Genomic DNA, 26,166 nt, shown 5'->3' with positions numbered 1-26,166 from the left:
CAAATCCTAGTTTAGTAGAAGTGGTTCAGATTATATGTATTAAAACCTTTGTTATTTGTTTTGTAGAGATAACTTAAAATATTTGACTTTGTGAGCTTTTCCTGTCCATGGGGCAAGATCATGCTGTACTCAGCGGTCTGCTTCCAAGTTTCCCTGACTCCAGAAAAATACAGTCTTGTCCACTATGTTTCGACTATTGTTGAGCAGGCCGGGAGGGCCTGGGACCTGAGATATGGCTTCAGGCCACATCCTGCCAAATCTGTTCCAGGGGGGGTCACTGTTTGTGGAGAACTGGCCGTGTCTTGGGAGACGTCATGACGGTAGTGTCAGCGAAGGAACCCCATGTCAGACCATGGCTCAAGAAACATTGTCTTCAGTTCCTCTGCTCTTTCCAAGATCTGAATTGGGAATGCTTGACTAAGACGAAGCAGCCTGGGAAGTGTTCTGCTCTGTGCTCGTGAACAGTGTCTTCCAGTCACCGCTGAAACAGAAATGCCTCCAGCGATTCCTGTTGGTCAGATAATGCTGCTGAGAGCTTACATAAGATGATACTGCATTGCCAGGGGATGGGATTAGCTTCTGAATGGAAATTTAAAATGGAGGTAATGGGCTATTGCCCCTCTCCTCTCTTCACACTCGTATTGCCAGCGTTCACTCTTGTCAGTCGTCTTTTTTCAGTGTGTACTGGAAAGGGCTGTGGCTGTGGAAAGGGATGAGGAAATGATGTTAGCTGTAGTGGTAGCCGGCTTGTTTCAGGACCTAGTACAAAACCAATAGCTTATCGCTTACACTAGAGATAAGGTACAGAAAGAGCAGATACATGTCTTGCAAGAATACTGTTATTTCTAAGCTAGTTAGTAACTGGCTGTCTAATTTTTATTTTCATTCATTTTGATTCCTTGAAATTTCTTTAATTAGTTTATTGTCCTTGCTCTTAGAGGAGTGCTTTGATAATAAACCGATAATAATAAGTTCAAAAGCTCTGATTTTGCAGAGCTGTGCATTCTTAGGTAGGATTAGTAGTAGTATTGAAAAGCTCTGCCCATTTTCTTTGTTAGAAAAGTTGTTACAGTTGCTGTGAGAGTAAATTTTCTGAGAAATGTCTCTCTTCTCTTCCTCCTACCCCACAGGTAAAATCAGTGAGATAACTGTAGGTTTCTACGCTGTTCAGAGCAGATAGCAAATGACTTTGTATAGGAAGATAGATACACACAGAAAATCTACTGTATATTGGCATTTTGAACAGAAATTTAAAAAAAACGAGAATCTGTAAGGGGTGTTTTAGAGATGGTGAGGTCTAAATGCTGTGGAGATATGAGTCACCTAAATCCTCATAGATTTTTGACTTTGAACTTAACATAAGGCATTTGAGTCAGCGTCAGACAAAATTCTGTCTCATCAAATGGTATTCAACTAAGTTCAACTGTAGTTAGTGAAGTAACTTGTGTTTCAGATGATTGGAAAAATGGCACTTTTAAGTGGAAAGTTGAATTTAATTCTTACTCTTCTGGATGTAAACTAATGTGTAAATATAAAAGGTAAAAAAGAACTACTGAATAAGAATGGTTAGTAAAAAACACAGTTCTTCTCATCTTTCTATCTAGCAAACTTAAACCAGGAGGAGAATGATTGTGTTTGCAGCCCAGATAAAGTCAGCTAGAGAATATCTATATTGTACTGACAGCAGTGTAGAGATACACAAGCCAGCTAGAATACCAGGCTGGCTGTGGCAGCTCAGAGTTCATCAAGTGCTAAACCACTTCCTTCCTGGCGTGGCAGTGACATTTGTATAGCCATATTGTCTAGCTCATGGCAGGTTAACAGATTCCTGAGATAATATAGTGAAAGGCTTATGTATACTAAAACTGTTCTACGTATGGAGCTACCACCTTTTGCAAAGAGCTTGTAATGTACTTCAAGCATCACAAGAAGGATTAACATACGTTCGTGTTCTCATAATTGTATTTCAGCATTGTCCTTAACATTAGTGTAGTTAACCATCTGAGTCCAACACGATTCCTATAGACTCTATGAGCCTGATCCTCCAGACTTCATGTTGTTGAAGGCCTTGCCTTCCTTCATGTCTCCTCTATTCTCTCTCTCTATTCCTGAGATTTCTAGTTCTTCCGTATGTGCAACTTCGCTATAAGATTGTCAAGATCATTTATAACTTAAACAAGTGATATTCATTCTTATCCAGTTTGTATTTCTCGAATGTTTTTTTTCCTACAGAAGCACAAACTTACCTTCAGTAAATGTGTGCCACGTATAATAGAACCCATGAAAGTAGTCCATGGACGTGGAAGATTTCTGTGGTCAATGAAACTTATTAATTTGAGCCAAGGAATGCTGTTCCATGTACTAATGTGCGTTTTTGGGGGAAGAGTCATTGTTTATCCATTCAAAGATTTCCCCACAGTTGTACGTTTTTAGGACTTAGGGCTTCAGATTCATAATGTTATAATTTCCTCCTCCTTAAAATCTTCACTTCCACTGACTCAATTAAGTATGCTCCTGCTTATATTGTATTAGCTCTCACATTAACAAATCACTAAATATTTTCAGATATCTTAGGCTTGTGCAAAAAATTAGGGCCATCTTTGGCCATTTTTGTTTCTTATTCAAATTGTGTCAGAAGGATGCCTGTGATAACAATGCAAAGTATGTTGCACCATCATATAACGACTCTTCCACCATTCTTAAGATACCACTTCCGTTTTCTGGAGCAGTCAAAGCAACAGACCAAACTCAAACTCATTACGTGGGGGTGGTTTTTAATTTGTGATAAATATTAGCCCATTGTCTGAGTTCACGTTGATCCTCCAGAACCCAGAGATCACCTGAATTTGTAATCTTTGTATTTTTTACTAACGGTTACAAAAGCAGAACTGTGAAGCACTCCCCATGTGCTGGTAGCTTTATCTTTCTTTCCAATTAATTTCAATGCAGGAGTATCTTTTTATATTCTAAACTTACTTTAGGTGACTTTTTTCCAAGCATATTTGGAAAAGATGAACTGTCACACTATATAAAGTGTGAACTGCACAGCAGGTATGGGGTTTTTGGGAGGGAAAGGCTGCTTAGCCACTTGTCCTCATCTCTGTAAGAGAAATCAAGGCTTTTCCACAGCAATTAAACATAACGTGTAAAAGGCAGTCTTCCTCTATGTCGCTGATGAAGAACATGGTTTTGAGTTAGCAAAAATGAGAAACAGCTAACTTTTTTATTACTTTTAATAATGTATTGCTTTTTGTACTTGTCTTCACTGTGGCAACCTTCTGGAGAATTAAATCAGTTTTCATTCCTACAGAGTAAAGTAAGAAAATAAGTTTAGGTTACCATGGTAGCTAGTGCACTTAATCTAACTAGAGAAGGTAGGCATATTGCTTTTTTTTTTTTTTTCATTCTGCATCTGGGCTTCTGAATGCCAAAGAACAGATGACAGGCAAACAGGAGCTAACTTAAGCGGATTTCTACAGCAGTTTTTAGCAACTGTCTCGTAAGAAAAGTTTTCTTTTTACTTAGTTCGTAGTACTTTCTATAAGTAATAGTATTAAATCCTACTATAATAGACTATTTTAAGTAAATATAATCAATTTTCCTCCTTTTATTCATAAAAGTTCTTAAGTCATTATAAAATAAATTGAGGGTAAGCAAAATTTGGCGCCCTCCTAGCAAAGGGAAGGCAAGAATGCCACGGAATAAAAGGGGAGCGTATGATTGCAGTGATAGTTTGACTGCAAACTTGAACACAATGCTTATTGTAGTTAAAAATTCCTTTTCATACAGTTCTTATTCCTCTTTGTAATACAGATGTGCCTGTGAAAATGAATTAAAACGTTTAGCTTATTAATCATACATAGTGTTTATGCAGTTCTGGAGAACAAGTGAAGATTATGGTAGTGATTTTTCCACTGAATTGTCTTGTTAACAGTCTGTGGTCAGACAGTATTAAAACTGTGGCTAAAACAGACATATTTCAGTGAGACACAGGTCAATTGTAAATTTTAAAGTAGTTTCTATACGAAGGCAGACAAGCATTTAATCCCTTCCCTATCAGCCAGAGGATCTTCCATGCTGTGAGCAGTGCCTAGTCACATGTTCCTGAATGGCTATCTGTTCGCTCTGACCTTACACAGAGCAAGAGAAAACAGATGTCTTATCATTTTGCCAAGTTTCTTGCTTGCAATTTAGGAACAGTTCCACACGCACAGGGAGGTTTTTGTTAATTTCTTTCAGATGATGATAGAGCATTTCTCATTATGTAGGACTCCTGATCACCACTTTTCTACAGAAACGAGCATTAGCAGTTGATTGCACCTATCCCTTTTATGAGGAATACTGTATCTTGTAGTTAGCTTATTAAGTTAGTGTTGTGCTTTTTAGGAATAAGTGCATTAATCTGCAAGAGCACTGTTCTGCATCTTTGTATTACTATGTTCTGCTGGAGAAGTTCTGGAGACGCGGCTAAAGGTGTTTGGTGAGAAAAGACCAATAGAAACTTGCTGATGTGAATTGCTAAAAATAAGTCTTCCTAGTTTCCTTGGTAATACGGATACTTACACAGTAGCCCACAAATTCCCTGACATTGCCCATAATCCGCAAATATTGAGCGCTTTCAGTGTCTTTCAGGGCCTGCTGAAGGTTCTGTTAACTGAGGAGACCCTGCACAAGATATGAAGACTCTCAAATTAAGCAGCTTTCCTAAATTGTGTAGAATTAAAAAAAGAAAAAAACCTCAGTGGTTCAGTGGTTTATATTTTAATGTTAGCTTGCTACCCTAAAGTAGGAAGCTTTCCACTGACTTTAGTAATTCTTTTTGATCATTCCCATAAAATGGTACAAATAACTTAGAGATTTAAGATTTCTAAGGTGAAAGCAGCTTATATGATTTCGTGGATTTTAAGCACAGGAAAAAAAACTACCTTTGAAAACACTTAGAATGATTACAGTGTATAGGCAAGGTTTGAGCTGAATTATGTTTGCAGATATTTTTGCCAGTTTCACTTTTTTGCTGAATTCTAGAATAAAAATTAGAAACTTAGATATCAAATGAGTTATTTTTCTCTTCTGAAAAAGAATAGTAATAAGCATGTGAATTAAACTATGATGAGACAGGTTTTGGTAAGGAAGGAAGTCACAGAACTTAATGTATTAAACTGCTGTTTGACAGAGAGACAAGTTAAAAAGTTTCTCTCTCTCCTAACTTCCTGAATTTTTAACTGTTTAACCATTTTCCATGCCAAAACCATGTATAAAAGCAAACATCTGTTTGTACGGTGCCTTTTGTGTAAGACAGGATAAAGATGGATGGGGAGTCCTAGTTGTGGTTGCCATTTGGAAGTCAGCTTGGAAATCCGGCATGTTCTAAGGGGAAGGAAATGACTTGCTGCTTATGATTTCCCAAAACGTACCCAGATAGCTGTTTTAAGGTTTAGTAGTCTTGTGGACATGACAGAAGCTGCACGGTGACGTAAGTAATTAATAGGTATAATTTTTTCCACTGCCAAACTCTATAAAATTCCAAATACACTCTAGAAAGAGTTCAGTCTTGCTTTAGGTCTACCCCAACAGTATTATGTTAGTATTGTAAATGAGCTCTTTTGAGAACCAATGACCGTCTTTTTTTTTTTTTCTTCCCTGCAAAATGAAGAAATGGATTAAATTAATCTATCCTGACCTAGTGGACTTGATGATCCTTATGGGTCCCTTCCAACTTGAGATATTCTATGATTCGTCCTTATAGCTGAACTGCTGTCGCTCCCCAGAGCAGCTCTGGGTTTGCACCTGCAGTGCAGATACAACCTTGGTGCACTGTGGAATGTGTTTCTTGGCATTTCAACTATTTTGTTCTGGGAGAATTACAGATGAATGAAATTTCAACTCGTATTCCAGGTTTTCAGTGTGACATCCTCATCTGTTGGCCACTTTTTTTGCTCTTCCTCTCCCATGTCTGCCATCTTTACCAGCTCTAGCTATGGACATACGTAGAAGTATCTTCAAACTCTCTGTTTTCCACTGTGGTCAGTATGTCCCGTCGAAGGATCAAAAGCAGAAATAACTGAATCCCTGGGAGTATTCAGGCTGTAATAGGCTGACTGTCCTGGTTTCGGCAGGGATAGAGTTCATTTCCTTCCTAGTAGCTGGCACAGTGCTGTGTTTTGGATTTAGGATGAGAACAAAGTTGATAACGCACCGATGTTTTAGTTGTTGCTAGGTAATGCTTACGCTAGTCAAGGATTTTTTAGTTTCCCATGCTCTACCGACTGAGAAGGCTGGAGGTGCACAAGAAGCTGGGAGGGGGCACAGCCAAACTGGCCAAAGAAACATTCCATACCATGTGACATGTTTATCTCAACACACGAGTTTTCTCACTTTTACCCTTCCAATTCTCTCCCCCATCCCACTGCGGGGGGAGTGAGCGAGTGGCTGCGTGGTGCTCAGTTGCCAACTGAGGTTAAACCATGACACATCATGCTCAGTACATAAACTGGGGGAAGCTGGCCAGCGGGGCCGCTGCTCGGGGGCTGCCTGGGCATTGGTCGACGGGTGGTGAGCAATTGTACTGTGCATCACTTGCTTTGTGTATTATTATTATTACATTATTATTATTTTATTTCAATTATTAAACTGTTTTTATCTCAACCCACGAGTTTTTCTCACTTATGCTCTTCCAATTCTCTCCCCCATCCCACCGGGGTGTGTGTGGGTGTGTGTGTGTGTGCGCGCGGGGTGAGCGAGCAGCTGTGTGGTGCTCAGTTGCCAACTGAGGTTAAACCGCAACGCTGCCATAGAGAAAGGGTCAGGAAAGCAGAAGTAAGTCCTTTCCAGTCACCCATTCAGCACACACCTGACCAAAACCCAATGTAGTTACTAATACAAAATACAGATTGTTTCATGGGCTGCAAGTCAAATTTTTCCATCACAAAATGCTTTCTGCTCAGAGAAAGCCATTTCCTTAGAACAGTTTCCTCAGATGCACTTCTTTTTTTCCTCCGTTCCTAAGGGATTTGCAATGTGGGTTAGTGGTAAAGTCGCTAATACTCTTTTTCAAAGTTGAGCATTCCCTTCTCTAACAATGTTGTTACATGATTTTGTGACGTGAAGTTTTCTCTGCTAGGTGGATAGGTACAGGAATCGAGCTTCCCAGTGTGTATGGAGGAAGATCTTCATGTGTTACAGTGAATTGCAGTAGGTCTTTGTGTCCCTTTTGGCAAGGAGAGGTCACAATCTCTCATCCTGAATACACTGCCTGTATAATGCAAAAGTGTGGTAACCCCCTAGGCTGGAATAGGAGCCCGAGAGAAGGGGAATGTGATCTCCCCAGTTACCCGAATAAAACAGCTTGCTCTGACACTCTGCAGTTGACTGAATTTCATTCTCTATTAGGTGTTTCTGAATGTAAGCATTTCTTTTTTGCATGTAAATTACATTTTTATTAGTGTGAACAAAATGGGGGCTGTTTTTATCTTTCCAAATGTTGTTAGGCTTTTTAATGAGAACATTTTTATAATATAATTCAGACTTTCTGTTACTACAGAATGAAGACATTAGCAAACTAGATGAAAATATGCCAAGGGTCTGATTTTCCAGCTTGCATACTGTTTTAGGTTATTTAGGGAAGTTTTAGGGTATTTGTGTGCAATATATTTTACGGCTTATAATAAAAAGTAAAAAATCCAAGATTTTTCCTTCAAATACTATTCGGAGTTTCAGAAAATTATGCTATAGCTACAGATGTGGTTTTGTAATGCCCATGGCTAACACCTCCTGTAAAGCTTTTGCTAATAGCGTTCATTAAAGAAGGAAGTAACCCTTCATATCTCAAGGTACAAAACAAAATTGGCTAATACAATCTAAGTAACGAACTAATTCTAAAAACGTAAAAGCTGTCTTCATCTCACATTCCTACCTGAGGAAATTTGAACTGTATGTCAAAGGTGCAACTACTGTAACATAGGTTTTCCCTCATGGTTGAACACTGCCCAGTAGTGAATATTGTCAGCTCTGGCCTCTGTGATTCAATTTTCTTGTTTTCTCTTTCTGCTGATTTTTCTAATATGAAAGAGAAGTCAGATATTCTAAGATAATTTAAATCACAAACTTCTGTGTGTACTGTATAGATTCAGTGTTATTTTGGGAGGGGGGGATATTCCCACTAGGTAACGCAAGGAAAAACATACATGGTAGTCCAATGCCATTTGTAATGCAATGGACTGTAAAGGGACTGACTAGGATAACACTTGGGCACTTGGAAAAGTTTGTGTTTTGTAAGGTATGTGGGATTTCAGCATGGCTAGGAATTAGTCGTATCAGTGGCATAGCGTGCAGATCAGGAGGATGTAATGGGAACATATTTCCCTTTTATAGGTCCTTCAATGCTGAAGTTTCTCAAAAACCTTTACAGAAAACTTGAAAGCCCTTTCTAAATGAGTGTGAGACTCAGGGCGAAAACACAAATAGTGAAGGTCCATAAGCATAGAATTCTTCTCCATTTTTAACTTCCATTAGTTTTTGGAACATGAGAATTCATTTCTGTGCCTAAAAGGCACAACCCCGCCCCAGCCCCCACTCCTTTTCTTTTTTTGTCCTAGGGAAAAGCAACCCCAACTGAGAGGTGATATCCAGGATAGCAAATTATTAAATTATGCAATATGCTACCCAAAATACTGAGATGTTATTAACATAGGGGCAGCTTAAGGACAAATTGATGTCTAATCTGCATAAGAAGATATCACCACCTATACAGGTACAATCACTTTCATAAATGCTTTAATTCCAGTAAGAAAGTGTTGTGGTTTTGTTTTTTGTTTTCTGGTTTGATTCAAACTTCCCTATAAGTCAGTTAGCCCTCTTGTACAGGATTAAAATACACTGAGGACTATGCCACCAAAATTGTATTTGTTTCAAATCATATCATTCCTAATGCCAAAAAAGTTCTACTGAATATAATGCATCCTGCAGAGACTTAGATCTATACAGGGAGCCACAATGATGGCATCGAGGTTTTGCACAACTGTAAGGGCCAAGTCATATAGATCTGTGGAGATTAAGAATGCATTTCGTCATGGAGCATGGCCAGCGATTAGCAGTATGAGAGTGATGCAAGAGATGCTCCCTAACGACAGCTGGAGAATCTGTAGATGAGCACTGGAAATGATAAATTTCAACAAAAATGTTACTTTGATTGAGGTAGAATTTCGTGGTACATACATAGATCACATGAAGTAGATAGCCTAAGGTCAGGGGAATGGCAAAGATGTGACAACATTTGTCTCCTCCCTAATCGCTCATCTTCTGGCTGCCCTCCTCTGTCATTTTGTCTGTTTCTAGAGAAAGTTTCTGGAAGACTTTTGTATTGTCTGAATGCATAATGCAAAAGTTTGATGAAAACTCAAAAACATTCATGTGTGGGAGAAGGAGACAGCGTCCCACTCACTTCTGTGTGTATCAGCCTATTCTTGTGGTAATGTTTTGGCAACGTACATACTCTTAAATGCATTGTCTCCTTTTTCCCCTGTATTATTGTCATTCCAATCTTTTCTCTTTTTAATTTACCTCTGGCTTTTTTTAGCGCTTTCCACCAGTCTTGTATTTCCTAGTCTGCTAATTTCTTTCCTTTATCTTGTTTTTGCTTTTTTTTTCTTTCAGAAAAATCTGAAACATGAAGTTGTAATATGAACTATAAGCTGCTCCATTACTCACCTTTATCTCCACATAAAAATGTCGTTGTCAGCAGTAATAGGAGGAGGGGAGCTTTTCTCAGTAATGCTGTATACAGTGACAGAAGATGGAGGTCACTAATACTAGGGAAGAGCAGCCTTTAGAAAGGGGCCTGAGAAGTAAAAATCTGTACTAGTAGTATATACTATGTGTATAACTACTGTAGTAGTTATATTCGCCTGTAGCGGGGAGATGAGGCGCTTAGGGACATGGTTTAGTGGGCATGGTGTTGTTGGGTTGATGGTTGGACTCGATGATCTTGGAGGTCTCTTCCAACCTTTAATGATTCTATGATTCTATGATTCTATATGTAATTGCTGTTATTTTATATGCAAAATGTCTTTCTAGTGGCAAAAACAATAACAATTGTTTTTAATTCTCTTTCAGCAACAAGAACAAGATCCAACTAACTTATACATTTCCAATTTGCCGCTTTCAATGGATGAGCAGGAGCTTGAGAACATGCTTAAACCGTTTGGGCAGGTTATCTCTACGAGGATACTGCGGGACTCGAGTGGGACAAGCCGTGGTGTTGGCTTTGCAAGGTACTTCAGCGGCGTGAGCTATGCTGGCAGCTTTTTTCCTTTTTTTAATTAAAAAGGCAGGAATTATTGAAAATGATCAAGGTTTTAAAGAAAAGGGAGATCTAGATAGAGATACCAGCAAGATTTTATTAATTCTTCCTTTGGTAAAGCAAATATGGCTGTGTCTCATCTCGCTTAGATGGCTAAATCTGAATCTATTGCTCTTACTGGACAACTGTCTAGAATAAGAGTTCACTCTCCACCGCTTCCTCCTCTTCTCTGTACTTCTCCTTTCTCCTCTAACCCTGAACAAGTAAGCAAGAGTTTTGCAGTGCTTCACAGAAAGTTCTGTGACATTTCTGGCTTTTGAGGTTTGAATTCGAGACAGGAGACCATAAGGAAGAACCCCACCCCCCCCCCCCCCCCTTTTTTTTTTCCCTTCTTTTTTTTCACTAGTTCCTCTGACTGATGAGTTCCTTAGACTCATCATTGCCCTTTGAATGTCAGCCCTTTGAATTTTCTGGCTCATTAACATGTTGTCATCTGGGAAAGAAAATATTTGTATTCACTTACAGCAAATCTCACCTTAAAATATTTGACAGCTCGGTCAAATATCTCTCCCAAATCAACAAGAACAAATATTTTCCATAAATTAGTAGATACCTCCCAAATATTCTGTCCATGTGAGTCTATTTTTTCTCTAGTTAATTCAGTTGTTTGTTCTGGGGTCTCTTCATTGAAGCCTTTTCTGTGCCTTTCTAATATTTTTCTATCTCTTAAATCCTTCCTTAAATCTAGTATGGCAATCAAAAGTTGGAGGCTTTAGATTGGAGATTTCTGTCATCAAAAATAGGGGGCATGCTTTGAGCAAAGAATTTGGATTCTCAAAATATGTTGTAAAATCTCTGTCAACAGTCAAATTCAGATGTTCAGCCAGTATTACAATAGCTCTGTATTTGAACAAATAGCAGAATCTTAAGTTAGTGCACAGAAAAGAACTGAACAAATTATGTGTCCTGATGAAGCCAAACTTTTTAGGGATTGGTTTCCCTGTGAGTTGACTATGGATAGTTCACAGCACTGTGGTTTTTATTTTATTTTATTTTTTAAAATCCACGCACCCTCCCCAGTTTATTTGCTTGGCAGACTGTCCAGTTTCAAGAAGATAAAGCAAAGGAACAAAATTAGAAAAAATGGAATGATATTCCTTTATTTAAGAGTGCAAAACCAGCAAGTTTGGTTTCTACCAAAATTTCTTCCGGTCCCCTTTAAATAAATCAATAAGTATTTGTAATATTTTAGGTGTAAAAATAATTGGTCATTTTTATTTCATTCATACACTTGTATTTTTTTTTTATAAGCATATGCATAAGCATTTGAGTGTGAACTTCATACAAGTATACACGGAACGTATGTATGTTTTTGGATGACGTACAAAGCAATATATATCCAAAAGTTGTATTTACTAATTTTGAAAAATACTGGTACTTGCTTAAATGCAGCTTTCACTTTTTGGTACTATGAACGGCAGAATCCAGTAACACCCAAGCTAAAATTCAGTAGGCATTACAAATTTATCCAGTCTTTTGTCCCTAAACTTGCTAACCAACTCTACCTTGACTCAGTGGTATTTTAGGAATGCTTTTATTCTAATATAGCCAGAAGAATTTTAGAATTGTATGTAAAAGTCCAAAAGACTTGTGTGTATCCAAAACCTTGCTTGTATTGAAGACATTAAAAGAGATTAGTTTTAAAGTAAGTATTTTCTCAATAGGTTCTGTATTATACATTATGTTTTCTATATATGCATAGACATGAAATTATTTTTCTATACATACTTTTTTTCACATACATATATTATACATAATTTATAGATTAAGCTGTTGCTGTCATATCTAATCAGAATTTCTCCCCTTCTGCAAGGTAGGTATTGGAACATTTTTGGATAAATATTAGTTGAAGTTAAAATTGTCCAAGAAACATGTAGACATTAAATAAAGATTTTAATTCCTTGCCTTTGGGAACATTTTATTAGGTTAATAAGGGGTAGTATATTTTATCAAGTCCAGACTTGAGTCTGAAACTAAATTATATTGTTTGTTTCATGTGAGACAAAAAAAAATTAGATTTCTTTGATGCAGATCCAACAATACAGAACTTCTGAAAATTCTCTAGAAGGTATTTTTGAAACCATGAAGAAACCTTTTTGTTCAGTCTGGCATTTTGATGGTTTTGCTTGTTGTCTATGACTATATTTCGTCGGCCTGTGCAGAAAGGCTATTGGAATTAAAAAGGTGCCAAGACTTAGTAATTTTTAGTACTGCTTATTTGCTGCTGAGGCCATTGGCCTAATTTGTGGATCTGAATTACAGAACTTAATGAACAAATAAAAAGAAAATCGCTGTTCAACATTATCCAAATAATCATCTTGCAGACAGCTGCAAAATATATTCTTCTTCTAAAATAGACTTGCATGTCTCGGTCATCCATTGCAACTTAGTCCAAGCTGGCAGTTAGGACTGACATGTCTACATTGCAATGTGACGATCTAGCTGCAACCTACAGAGCCACTCCCAGACTAGCACTAGCTCACCAGTAGTCCACCCAGTCTATTAAGCCTAGTTTTGACAACATAAGTGCACAAACCTGTTCAGGATGCTGGATAAATTCTCAGTAGCCGTCACAGCTATTCTGTTATTGGTTCCTGTTTTGAAGGTAACTTGGAGACAATTAAATAAGAGACAGGTACATCATGTAGTTGGGATGATACGTGTAAGCTAAAAGCTGCAAAGGCAGTTTGGGTCACGCGGTCAGGCATGTTTGTATTTGAGTTTATTACTCTCAAAGTGTACAGACACTTCAGAATCCTCTATCAAAAGTGGCATTAACATTTGTTGTATGTATAATGGACAGTAAGGATTCAGTTATGAATGATTGTGGATCAGTCTTTCTGCTTCCTTCAAGACAGCATAGGTACTTTGTACTATAGCTGTCCCAGTTATGTTCTGCCTAATTTCTAAGTAAATAAGGGTATTATATTTGCAGTTTGGCACTGACTTTGGCCTCAGAGTGCATAAAATGTTAACTGAGTTTAGTCTGCCTTTCTGAAGTTGTGTGTTCTTACAAAACATCCTCTGTATTGCTCACATGTGGGAAAGCAAGCCTCAAAAGTGAAGCGAGATAAAGCAAGAAATATGCTTAAAAAAAATCACAGACATGGGAATCTGGATGAGTATTTAATTTATGTAAATTATTCTTTATTTTCTTAGAATGGAGTCAACAGAAAAATGTGAAGCAGTGATTGCTCATTTTAATGGAAAATTCATCAAGACACCAGCAGGAGTTTCTGGTAAGTTGCATGTATTTCTAACGAGATGTATGAATGGGTTACTGCTTACATAGTGGAAGCCTGTTACAGTGATTGTTGTATCTGGCTTCTCATTCAGAGGCAGGCTTATTAAAATTAAACTGTCTTGTTGGATGACTGTAATACTTGCTCACTTGGAACACAGTATATCACTTTTCTACTGTAAACCTTTTCTAGGAATCTAGTAGTGTTCTCTCCTAGCAGATAGACAAGCAGCTAAGATGCCTTAAGCCAGCTATGCGCAAATTTACATCCCACATAATCCCAATTGAAGTCAGGAGACAAATATGTGTTGTATGTGTATCAGAACAGAATTTGGCTGATTGTCCATGGACAATTTTTTTGAGAGGCAAAAAATGGACTACTTTTGCCATCTGTTGGTGATTTTTTCGAAGTAATTTTCAAAAAAAAGATTTGATTAGAAAAAAATGGATTCTGCAGCAGTGCCTTAACGCCAGGCACTTTCATTCATTGGGGAGCTGTGACTCTCAAGTCAAAGTAGGCTTTGAGGTTCTTCAGGAGGATGGAAGGAGGTCAACAAAGAATGCTACTTCTAGAAGTATTGTGCAAGGCAAAATGCAGAAAAGCTACATAGTGCAATTTTGTTGTTACACCAAGTTCCTCATCAGTTTGCCTGCTTTGTCAGCACTGTTTCCAAGAGACAAAATGTATATTCTATAAACACTTACAAATGAGGAAAGGAAATTCAAAGTAGCAGAGGAAAACAGAAAGAAAAGAGGACAATAAGGGAGGAAGGAGTACATGCCTGACATTCCAGGCAGCTTTCGGTAACCATTTTATTGAGAATCCCAAGTGGGGATTTCACCAATTACATTGTTGATGTGGTTGCTGAAGCCACCTATATCCTGCTGGTGAAATGTTCTCCACAGCCAGACCCCGACACCAAGGAGCAGGAAAGCAGCCTTCGGCAGGCAGACAAGAATGTGGCTTGTTTAGTAAAACTACATACATGCCTCATCCGTGAAAGATTACTCCAGTTTGAGGGAGTCTGTGCTGCGGTAGGGATGGAAAGCTGCTTCAGAGCACAGGAAACCACTCCCTTCACCACTAATGTAACGCAGGGTTTTGACTTCCCTGGCTTGGCTTTTGCAGACCCTTTGCATTGGGATTGATTGCTGAGATTATTTAGTTAAAATTTTGTTATACATAGGGGCTGTAACATTTACTTTTCTATTTCATATATTTAGCAATCTGTGTTTTATGAGATGGAAAATCCCTTTAGGGGCAAGGAGATCATGGAACGATTTTCTCTGAATGCTGACTGTGCTCTGATCCACCCTCTGTGATTAGTTTTATAGTGCTGCTATGGCTTGGACATAATTAAGAGTAAAAAGTATGGAGAAACCAAGAGTTCAAATTAACATATAGGGGTTTCTATTCAATTAGAGCCAATAAAAAGACTCCAAATAACAGAACCTCCTATTAGTGCTTTTTAGTTTGATCATTTTTATTTTCACTTGCATTATCCTGTTCTCAATGAACGAGCCATCAAGCATGTCATTGCTAATCACGCTCTGCAGACCATTGCTGAAGCTGGAGTTGCACCCTTATATGATCAGGTTCAACCAGGTAGAAATAAAAAGTTGCTGCACAGAATTGTAAGAATGATTTCTGCAGTGTGGAGGAAAACATTTACCAGAAAAGTATGATTAATGAGGGACAAGAAATCTGCACAGAACTGGTGATTGTCAGGAAGTGGAAACTAAAGAGTGGTCTCAAGATGTAATCCACCTCACAGACTTTAACTTCTAATGCTTACTTGGCAAAGTAGTCATCTAGGCTCTCTGTCTAAAATAGGTAAAGAAGCACACACCTCCAGAGACTGACGTATCTTTGCTGTCAGCTGTCCTTGCGGTTACAAAGATTGTCTAGATGAGTTGCTCAGAAATAGATAACTCTAAATGTCTGAAAGTCAGTTAAGTGAGGTGAGTCGCACCCTCCATGACGCTGAAAAATGCGACAGATAAGTAGGTGCGTAAGGGAGTCGTGAGAACCATGTTTATTAAAGACACTCAATTTTGTTGTGTAGTTCAAATTCTACCTGGAGTTCCTCACCACGTAGCAAGCACGTGTCCAATAATGCAATCTTATTAGAGGACGCAGCTTATGCATAATAATATGCTGCAGTCTGCCAAAAAGTGGGGCAGAGTCATGGGGCAACTGTGGTCTTGGACTACCTGCACAGAGAAAAGTGGATGTAGTGAGAAAGCTCTTGGACAAACAAAGGTTGGGAAAATGTTTTGAAATAGATTAGCATCCTTCGGGGTTATAGAAGAGCAAGTTCAAATACATGCAAAATAAAATTGTAGAACTGGAACTATGTTTAAATTAAAACATTGTGTCCTAGAAACTTAGCTAAAATCAGCAAAGGGAGCTGGCTATAAAAACACTGATATCAGGATGAGGAGGGGAGGAGAGATGGGCCTGTAATGAAATAGGTGTGGGAGGAAGAACATCTGTTCAACAAAAACATGCTTTCATAATGCAGCTTTGTTATTTTAACTAAGTTTGGGTTTAAATGGAAGAATGGGTTAAACACAGTTATAGGAAGCATAGGTGAAACCTCTGGAGCATGAGAAGGCAGAACAGAAAAACCTCTATGAATCTGAGAGGGCCAAGTGTAGCACAGGGCGGTCACAAAAGCGTCGACTGTAGAATTGAGTGAGTGACTGGGCATTGATGATACTGAGCAAGCTGAACCCAGATGTAACAAGCTGTTCAGGCTTTGTTACCCTGCTCCATATTAGCTTAACGAAATATATTAAATATTTAGTGTGTCCTTGTTTGTCTTCAGTCAGGGAGAAGGAAGGTTAGCTCAGAGAGCAATTTCAAATGCATTGCAAGTTGGTTTAATCCTAAAACTCCTAGGAGTGGTGTATTAGTTTCATCATTTGTTCTAGTTGGGGTTTGTACTTTTGTTATGTAAGTTATTGTAATAGTTTGTTCTGCTTTATGGACTATGAGTTTCTGTCCATTTCTCTCAGGACTTTGATTTAATTCTCTTTTCAACTGTATGTTTATTACGTGATTGCTATAATCTTGAAATAACTTTTGCATTTAGTTCTACTTTTCTCTTTAAAGAATTATTGTTTTCAGTGAATAATGTGATATTTTTACTATTCTCCTGTGAAATGTGAACCTCATGACGTGAATTGGAGGAAACAGAGAGTAGACTAGTATAAGGAGCCAGGACACAGGAGATGAGTAGTGAGGACAGAACAGCATACTTAGCCTCCCTCCCCTAAAGATGATACTTAATGTTTGCTGTCTTGATGTCTTGTGTTGGACCCATAACAACTGTAGAAATGATCTACTGGGCAAAATCATGAAAGGCATCTCCTCCCTATCACAGCAGCTTATAGCTGCATGATGATACATGAGAATAATTATATAAATAATTACATAAAGCGGTTATGCTGCAGAATAGGTAAGGTATTTGTAAGTCTGAGTGTATTTGTCTCTCTTACATTTAAAATGAAAAATATAGAAGTTAAAAAGCTTTTTATGCCTGTTGTGTAGGCTTTATGGATTATTTAATACTTCTTTTACTGAAAAATAACTTAGGTGATTTTGTTTTAATGGGTGTAAGGTAAAGAGCATTTTTGCTGAGCAGCCCATACCATTTTAGCTTCAGGAATGGTGGATTATGGTGATGACCCAAAAATCACAGGTTATCCATGACCCAGCCTCCTCTTCCCGCTTACGGTAAAGATATTGATCACTCAGATTCTGTTTTAGGGAGGAAATAGAAGACAGGTGTGACAGCCCTGCTCCTGCCTGTGCTCTTGACTGTAGTCTAGGAAGAGGTCCGCCAGCTGTAGTAGACACTACTGTTTGAAATGATTCTGATCTTGGACATCTTTCTAGTGCAGGAGAGGAGTGAAAATGGAGCCTTGAAGTAGTTACCTTGTGGCAGTCATTTTCGAGCTTTTTCTGTTTGCTTACCTTTACAAAGTATCCAGCACTGCAGATCTCTATATAGTGAATTTAAGCCGTTGGACCATAAACTCACATTTGTTAGTTATCTTTCACAGATCCTTTAGAAATAATACATGAACCGCATTCTGAAAAACACTGCTAAAGCGTATCAAGAGGTCACAGTGCTGATGTTACTCCTGATTGTCACACTGAAGGCAGAGGAACCAAGATTTTACCCATTAGATCAACGATTAGAAGCTTTTACTGCTCTAATTCTCATAGTTTGTAATTTCCAGTGTTGCTTCTTAAAGCTAAGCAGTATAGAAAAGAAAAATACTACTTAAAACCACTCAAAATATACTCCTGTGACAAATTATTAAACCCAGTGTAAATTATTAAATAAATGTAACCCTGAGCACTGCGTTTAAGTGAAGATTAGGGTGGTGAAGAGTATATATTTAGTTTCTCTTTAAACATATAAAGCTACTGAGATCTTGGGTTGCACAACTTCTTTTTTTTAATTCCCACAGCTTTTGGCAAAAGTTTCTAGCTGTACAGGCTTGCTCTATCATTAAAGTGAGGTTTTAATGCCAGAATTCATTAGTCCCATATGCTTTGTCACTAGAAAATAAGCAATGAAAGTCACTAAAAGATGCAGTTTAATTGAAAACTGATTAAAGGAATAGTATTTTAAAGCCATTTTGTTGTATTTTTTAATATCTGAAAGCAGGGTTTATTGAAAAGCTGATAACGTTAGCCAGGTAAAGTCAAGGGTGTAAACACAAAGTCCAACGTTAAGAACATCAGTTTTGTTCTTGCATTTATCATATCACCTGGTACATATTTGGGTAGACACTGAACAAATGAAGACTGAATTCTAATGTATACATGTGCACAACATGTGTATGACAAGGAAGTATTTACTCTCCGGACTAATATTGCATTCACATCTTTCTTCTGTAAAAACATTAGCCCTAGAGGAGGGTGATTCAGGGCAGGAGGAGATGGTCAGCACTTTTCACAGCCAGGTTTTAAAGCACTGACCTGCTGTTAAAGCACAGGAAAGCTCACGGTTACAGAACGCCTCCGTGGCAGCAGCACAACAGACATCTACAAACCATTGACAGTGTCTGTTGCTTTTCATTAAGTGTCAGCAGAGTGGGCATTTTAAACATGGTGTCTTAGCTGCAGAAGCATAAATCCACTGTAAGTCGTAGCCTTTTACATCAGCTATCCCTTAGCTGTAAATGCAACTCCGAATATTTGTACTATGCCTTTCTGTCTTGCACATACAGACGAGTTCCTGAGTGATTAACGATCCCCTTCATCACTGGGCCTGCACACTTCCCAACAATTAAACAATAAAAATTACTCTCCCTTCCTTCCTGGACCACAAAAAAGATTGCTTGGCTGGTCTGTAGGGCTTGTTGGAGTTTTTTGTTTACACATATGTCTATTATATACATGTTTGTGTGTGCAAGAGAGATAATATCTTATGTATTTGTGAAAAATATGAAGAAATATTGTGAAAAATATGAAGAAAAGCTGAAGAAATAAATTTCAAATTTAATTTTGAAGAGAGTAAGGGCTATGTTCATTCTTCGGTGGGAGGGGGATCAATAGATCATACTTGTCTCCCATGAAGGTTTATCTCTTTCTTATGACCCTCCCTCTGATGACCCTCAGTCATTGTCTTCTTGAAACAATGAATGCAGTAGTACTCAGGTCACATGTATCGAAGACCAGCCAAAAATTGCAGTTAAGCTTTCAATTGCAGCAGTCGCCACTATCAGCGTTCAGATCTTGAACTGGAATCAGGGAAGGGAAATGCTATAGAGCCTTCTCACAACAGTTGGCGATATTAAATAGACAGTCTGCTTCGTTTTTTTAACATGAGTTGGAGCTTTCACAGTATTTGGCTTCATTTATGGACATAGTGAGGAGCAAGAGAAGCTGGCAGGTCAGAAAAACAAGGGTTCCTGTGACCAGGTCTGTGTTCAGTAAGATGGAGCACCAAATTCTGGCAAATCACAAATTAATGCCTTTTTAATTTTTTTTTCATTGCTGCAGGTTTTGAATATTACATATACAAAATCCAATACATGTGGATAATTCTTCTTCCATTTTTATTTCGTCTTTAAATTTGTCGGGAGAGTGTTTCCAGTGCACCACAGGAGATGTTTCATCATTTAAAATTTAGCTGTTTTCAGTTATCTACTAACAAAAAAAATCATATTTATTCTTAAAGTAGATTTTTATGAACATTTTATTCAAAAAGTTGGACAGGTTTACTCTGACTTTTTAAAAAAATTATCTTTAACTTGAGCCGATGGGAAATGTATGCACAAATAACACTTTCAGAAAAGTTTTGTACAATTCACTATGGGGATTTTTAATGAAAGTGCAATGCAGCTTTAAATAAAGTATTTGCTACCTATGAGTGCTATAATACAGAATCACAGGGCTAGAAACATTTAGGTATTTTCTGATGACTTTATAAGCCTTTCTCATGCCAGTTTCTTTTGACTTCATCCAGAAATTTATAGCGTGTATTTTGGAAGTCACACATGCTTTCCACAATACTAGATGGTTTGAAATAATTTATAAGTAGCCAGAGATACTTAATTTGGGGAAGAGGGTTTTTTTCATTTAAGGCAGTTAACTTCAGTATTTGGATCTCGGCTCTCCCTTTCTGATGTTTTTTTTTTTTTTTCCCCTCACTGTGTAAAATCAGAGTCAAAATAATTTCAGACCAGAACCTGACAATTTTACCCATATAGAGTAGCATCTTCTGAGATTAACTTTTCTTATTTCAACAGAACTGTATGTGGATTAAAATGCTGTGTGATATGATGACCAAGGTTATTGGGATCTAGTTTTTATAAAGTAACATCAAATTATCCATCAGCATATTGATAATAGTACCTTTTTGCCCCAGACAGGCCGAGACAAAAGTTTTTTCTCATGATAGAAAACCCATAGCAAAACTCAATTCTGGGAATGCCAAAACTCCTCTCAGAAATGCAAGATTTTGAAGACAATGTTCTCCAGTTTCTGTTTCCTACTTTAGGGTTTCTGTTAATTTCCTTGTGCATTTCCTCTACTGTCTGTAGGTCTCCAATACTTTTTCCAGTGTCATTAGCCTAACTTTTCCCTGGTTTATTTTATGATTATAGGTTTTTAATTACCATTTTCTGTAAGATAATACATTTTAAATTATTTCAGTTGTCATGTTTAGTACTGAAGTCTGATATTAAAGTTATTTGACTGCTGAATAACAGCGCATGGGTAGGAGAGGTACAAGTCTCTGACGGATGTGTGGTCAGTGTTGGAGATGAGACAGGGAACCACATACCAGTTCCATCTCCCAGTCCATCCATCTTTTATAGAGAAGGCTGTCAAAAAATGTATTGTGTAGGAAGTGGATGTTTTCCCAGTAGAACCAGAGCTGGTGTTTTAGGCATGCCATCCAAAGCCAGGGGTGACTAGGCCATTAGTGTTAGTTTTGTGCAATGGTTTAGAAGTCAGGCTCTCTGCCAGGTTATAAGTCTCTGAGGTTTTCAATACCAATCATTTTTTGTAAATGCAGACAGAGTGAAGAGCACATCAGCACTGGCCATGGTTATACAAATAGATTTTTGTTGCATGATACAGATATGCTAAAATTTTTCTTGGGGTTGGTTTTTTGCGGTTGGCCCTCCCACCCCATGTGTTTACTCTACATTTGGAAACTTGCACGTTTTCAGATCCAGCCCTGTCTCATGCAGGTGTTTCCAAACAGCAAACGACTGGAGGAGTGTCATGGTAAAGCTTAGACAGCTCATGTGTCAGGAATTACTGGCAGAGAAGTGTTCACATCCAAGTCATAACAATGCTTCCACCCTGTGATTAGGGAGGGTGTGGTGTGATGTAGCAGAGCTGTGCCTTGGCCGTAGGTATTCAGAAACTATTACAGTTTAAGCTAGTAATAGGGAGAGAATACTATGCAGACTTTTCTTTTTCATTGCTTGAATTTTGACATTAGAAATTGAAGTCATGGTCAGGATTATGTTATGCAAAAAAAAGAAAAAAGTATGGTGATACCATTTCATGACAGTATGCAGAGAACAAGATAAAAGAAAAATCCTGAAGAATTTCTGGTTGCATTATATGCTTTTTATAGAGCAGAGATAAAAAGAGAATGGGCAGTTGTGGCATTTTCTCAGCGCAAGGTGGCAGGAGATAAAGGTGCTGGTTAGAGCAAGTGGAGGTACTGTGCCAGCTGTTCTGGATGAGCAGAGCAGTTTAAGTTTTGGGACATTACTGAAACCTTCAAAGGGTGGGTGGAATACATTAAAGGCCTTTGGCCAGATTTATTCTCCACCCTCCTTAGATGTACCTCCTAAGAGGCAGAGCTCAGAACTCAGGTGGCAGTTCTCGTTCTTCCCCAGACCAACAGACACATACTCAGGATTTACAGACCATGTTTCTTTCCAACAGGTTTTAGAGCAGTAGTTTAAGATCAAAGATAGAAGACATTCCAGATGCTCTGATGGTGTGTGGCAGCTATCTTTGTGCTGTGCAGAACAGTCGTTGATGCTGTAGTATGAGTCCAAGTTATTTAACTGTCATGTTGGGTATATAACTTAAAAACCATATCTCATTTGGAGCGCTGAACACCTGCGTATGAGTGCTACTTCAAGTAATATTCCTTCTTTCTTCTCAGTTCCTGCAGAACCTTTATTGTGCAAGTTTGCCGATGGAGGACAGAAAAAGAGACAGAATCAGAATAAATATATACAGAATGGAAGAGCATGGCACAGAGAAGGCGAGGTGAGACTTGTAAGTCCTCCCTTCAAGCTTTAGTGTGGGTGTACAATAATGAATACTTATGAAAATGATAGGCATTGAGACTTCTTGTATTGGCTCTTTGGCATGTTAAAAATGTGCTAGCAGCTCTTACAGAGTTGCAAACTGTCAGGTAAAATACCTAACTGTATCTTTCTTAAGAGGAAAAAAGGCAAAATGTGAAACACTAAATCCTACCTCATTAAAGTGAACAATAAAATCTCCTTCAGCTTGGTCAGGAATATGCCTGAGATATTTCTCATATTATAAAGCTACCCGAAACATAACTTTATTTACATGTAGTAAATAATCCTTTGATTTATGCAGCACTGAAATGCACATCACTTTCATAAGGTTAAAATAGTATACCAATGCAGTGCAGCATTTATTTTTTTTTTCAGTCGCAGCTTTTTTAATCTTTAATGTTCGAGATAATAGTTTCGTAGGCTTACTGTGGTTAGCAAGCCTAGACACCTCATTTATATGAGACAAGAAAATTCAAATGTGTCTTCTGAAAAACAGCACTCCCCATTCATTCTTATAGTTAATATATTGTAGGCAACACCCTAACATAATCATCTTCATGCCCTGCCTCTCAAACACACACATGTTCTCTTAGCCAGGTATTTCATAGGCTGCATTTTGTTCCTCATGCTGGGAACTTGGAAACTTGAATTCATAAACAATCTCTGACTCTTTTCACTATATAATTACTTATGTCAATTAACCTTTCCCTAACTTACAGTAATAAACTATTTCAATACAAATTTTCAGTTAAAAATAATACAACTAAAGAAAGAGTAAGAGAAATAATTTACAATCAAAATTAATTTTGTCAACTCTTTCTTTCCACTTTTTTTTTTAATTTATTTTAAAGGCTGGAATGACACTTACGTATGATCCAACCACAGCTGCTTTACAAAATGGGTATGTTAAATAATGGCACACTAAGAAAAAAAGTTTGCATTATGAAAGATGCATAGAACTGGTATTTAATAAATATTTCTGCATTTTCTAGATTTTATCCGTCACCCTACAGTATTACAGCAAACAGAATGATCACTCAGACATCTATTACGCCATATATTGCTTCTCCAGTTTCCACATACCAGGTTTGTATTTAGAACTTAGTAGTTGAAATGGTTCATCAGAGCTTATGTTTATTTGTCAGTTGCTACATCTGGTTTTATGAATTCTCCGATAATGCTTCATTTTAATGAAGTGGCCTCTTCATGGTGTACAGCATGAAAATGAAGGCCTTAAAAACTACAAGTGTGTTTGTTTCAGAAAGCACAGCAATTTAATGAGATAGGTGGTGTCTTGCAAAACAAAGTCTCTAACTTGTGCTGCTGGCTAAGGTATTTGTAGCTACTTCTGCATTTCATGTATGATTTTTCATTTTCTCTTGGTCAAGTTCTTTTATATCTTTAAAATAATTATTATTTATTTAAAACCTTCTTGATTTAGTTAAATTCTGTTTCAAAGATACTTCTCCATGCTTTTTGAACTTTTCTCCAGGCTGTTTCAGTGCAAGCAAAAAAAAAAAAGCTCAACAATAATATGTTATGTAGTTGTACTAAGAAAGATACAGAAATTTGCTTGACATTCAAGAAGGAAATTTGAAAAAGACTTCAGGGTTCAAATTGCATTCAAATTCAATGTTTTCATATTAGGAGTAAAGCATTTAATAGTCTGGAACTGTGTTTCTAAACAAAAAGTTACTTTATTTTGATCAATAAATTAGAACATTAATCATGCCTGTTTTTTGTTCTTAGAGTCCAGTCCAAAGCTTCCTAAAAAGGAATTTTGATAGGGTCATCTTGAGTCCCCACTAAGAGTTATTGACAAACAGTTCAACATGTTGAAAAATGATATGGAACAATTTTTGTACTTTGATATAAATCTCTTGGGAATGCTCAATTTTAGGGCATTGTACATTTCAGTTTACAAACAACTTGCATTTAATGCAACTAGTATGACAGTCTTAGATGTATGCTCTGTAATTATAACTTGAGACATGCCAATTATCCCAGTGTAAGCTAAATGATCAGCTATTTTGGCATTTTACTGTTTAAGACATAGATGAAGTAAACATCAGTGATTCAGGTCATAAATAACCAAAACCAAACCAAATTTGGAAAATTCTTACCTCTCTTGCCTTCAGGGGAAGGAGAAGCGGCTGTTTGCTTTTTAGTGAGAGAGATGTGCTGAGTTTTCTAGCTTACTGTAGGTGAAAATGAATATAGAATGCTATGTAGAAGCATATAGAAAGCCAACAGAGGCACTGTGGGCCATTTGGTCAGTATTTCCTTGCAGAAATTTCTACATTTCCAGGTGAGAAGAATGAGGAAGAATTGCCTCATATTACTTTGGAGGTCTAATGCCCTCTTGTGCGAGCAAAGCGTTATGTAGGAGGTAAAACAGTGTACTCTGGGGTAAAGGACAACTGGATTAATTTTATATTAATTTCTGAGATGACTTATGCAACACAATGTTTGCTCTTGGCAGACAGTGCTAGTACTGTATTTTTCAGTGTGTTGAATCATTCTGCTTTGTACAGCAATACCTCAAAAATTACGGCAAGTTCTTAGCCAGAAAAATATTCCAGTAGAATTAGCTGCTATTCTTTAATAAAATATAAATTATTCATCAATATAAGACTCTCAGATATTCAGAATCCAAGTAGAATTTGGAAGTTAGCATGGAAATACACTTCTTAGGAATATAGTGTCACTTCTCTGGGCTTACTGAGATAGGCAGACCACAATACTGTATGTTGCCAGAAATGTTATTACCAGTATTTCAATATACGTGACGTGGAGCTTAAATTATTGTGGATGGAGCTATTAACATCATTGTGCTTAAAGTGCCACAGTAATAGGAACTGAAAACTAAATGGAAGTATTCTGTATTGGGGAGGAAGGAGGTTCTTGGCCAGAAGAGTTTCACAATTTGAGTATTAGTCACATCTTCATTACTGATCCCTTCTCACTGAAACCTGCAGCATTCTGTCATCTACACAACAGGACGTATCACAACAGCATGATTTATTTATTTTTTCTTTGAGGCATGGTATAACCTGTTCCCTAGATTTATTCTTATTAAAGGTAAACAAATTTAATAAAGTTTTGGCTAGTGTTTGTTTCTGCAACTCCTGTATACCCAAATGACAGTACTAAGCCAGTTACTATCATAGTATGAGCAGATTAGCCAAAGCTTTAGTCAGGCTGTACCAGTATTTTTGCCATTAAGCTTTTGCCTGAAGAAAGGGAGGGTTCAAGTGTTTTCCATTTTTGAATTCCTGTTTGCTCTTTTTCTGATTGAAAAAGCAAAAAAATATTACTCTGATTTGAAAGTCAGTACCAAAAGGAGGGAAGAAATATTTCCATCTTGCAGAAAATACCTCACCTGGATTTTTTTTCAAGACTGGTTATCTACCTGTCCTGTTCACAGGACTCTGGGAAATGATGGTAGAGGCATTTAAGGGGCTTTAAATGTCTGGCAGCTGTGGTGAGTCAGTTCTGCATGTGCGGTGCAGGTCAGAATCTTGCCTTATCCTACACACTTACGGGAGGTGGAGAGGAAACGTTTCCATTCATACCTTTAATATTTCTTGCAGCACACTTTTTCAAAGAGCTGTTGCAACCAGTTCTTCTTAACTAAGATAACCATATAACCTATTAGTTTACCTTTTAATCTTTTTAATTTACCTTGTCATGCGAAGTTAGGCATCCCACCTCAATTTAAGTATTTGGGTAGTCAGTGTTTTTGGAGAGAGAACATGCT

General features: G+C 37.6%; 1 protein-coding gene across 2 annotated transcripts in view; it reads left to right on the top strand.

Moving 5' to 3' along the window:
• RBMS1 (RNA binding motif, single stranded interacting protein 1) overlaps window positions 1-26,166 on the top strand; it is a 92,891-nt gene that overhangs the window by 58,588 nt on the left and 8,137 nt on the right. The window contains exons 5-9 of one of the 2 annotated variants that reach the window (XM_009325380.1): window positions 10,111-10,268; window positions 13,517-13,596; window positions 22,259-22,374; window positions 23,258-23,307; window positions 23,399-23,492. In XM_009325380.1, the coding sequence (XP_009323655.1) occupies window positions 10,111-10,268; window positions 13,517-13,596; window positions 22,259-22,374; window positions 23,258-23,307; window positions 23,399-23,492 (498 nt within the window). The remainder of the gene's footprint in view (window positions 1-10,110; window positions 10,269-13,516; window positions 13,597-22,258; window positions 22,375-23,257; window positions 23,308-23,398; window positions 23,493-26,166) is intronic. The other variant, XM_009325381.1, reaches the window with a different exon arrangement.

This window comes from Pygoscelis adeliae, unplaced genomic scaffold (genome assembly GCF_000699105.1).
Source record: "Pygoscelis adeliae isolate BGI_AS28 unplaced genomic scaffold, ASM69910v1 Scaffold106, whole genome shotgun sequence".
Taxonomy (NCBI): Eukaryota; Metazoa; Chordata; class Aves; order Sphenisciformes; family Spheniscidae; genus Pygoscelis; species Pygoscelis adeliae.
This window is presented reverse-complemented; position numbering and strand designations above follow the sequence as displayed.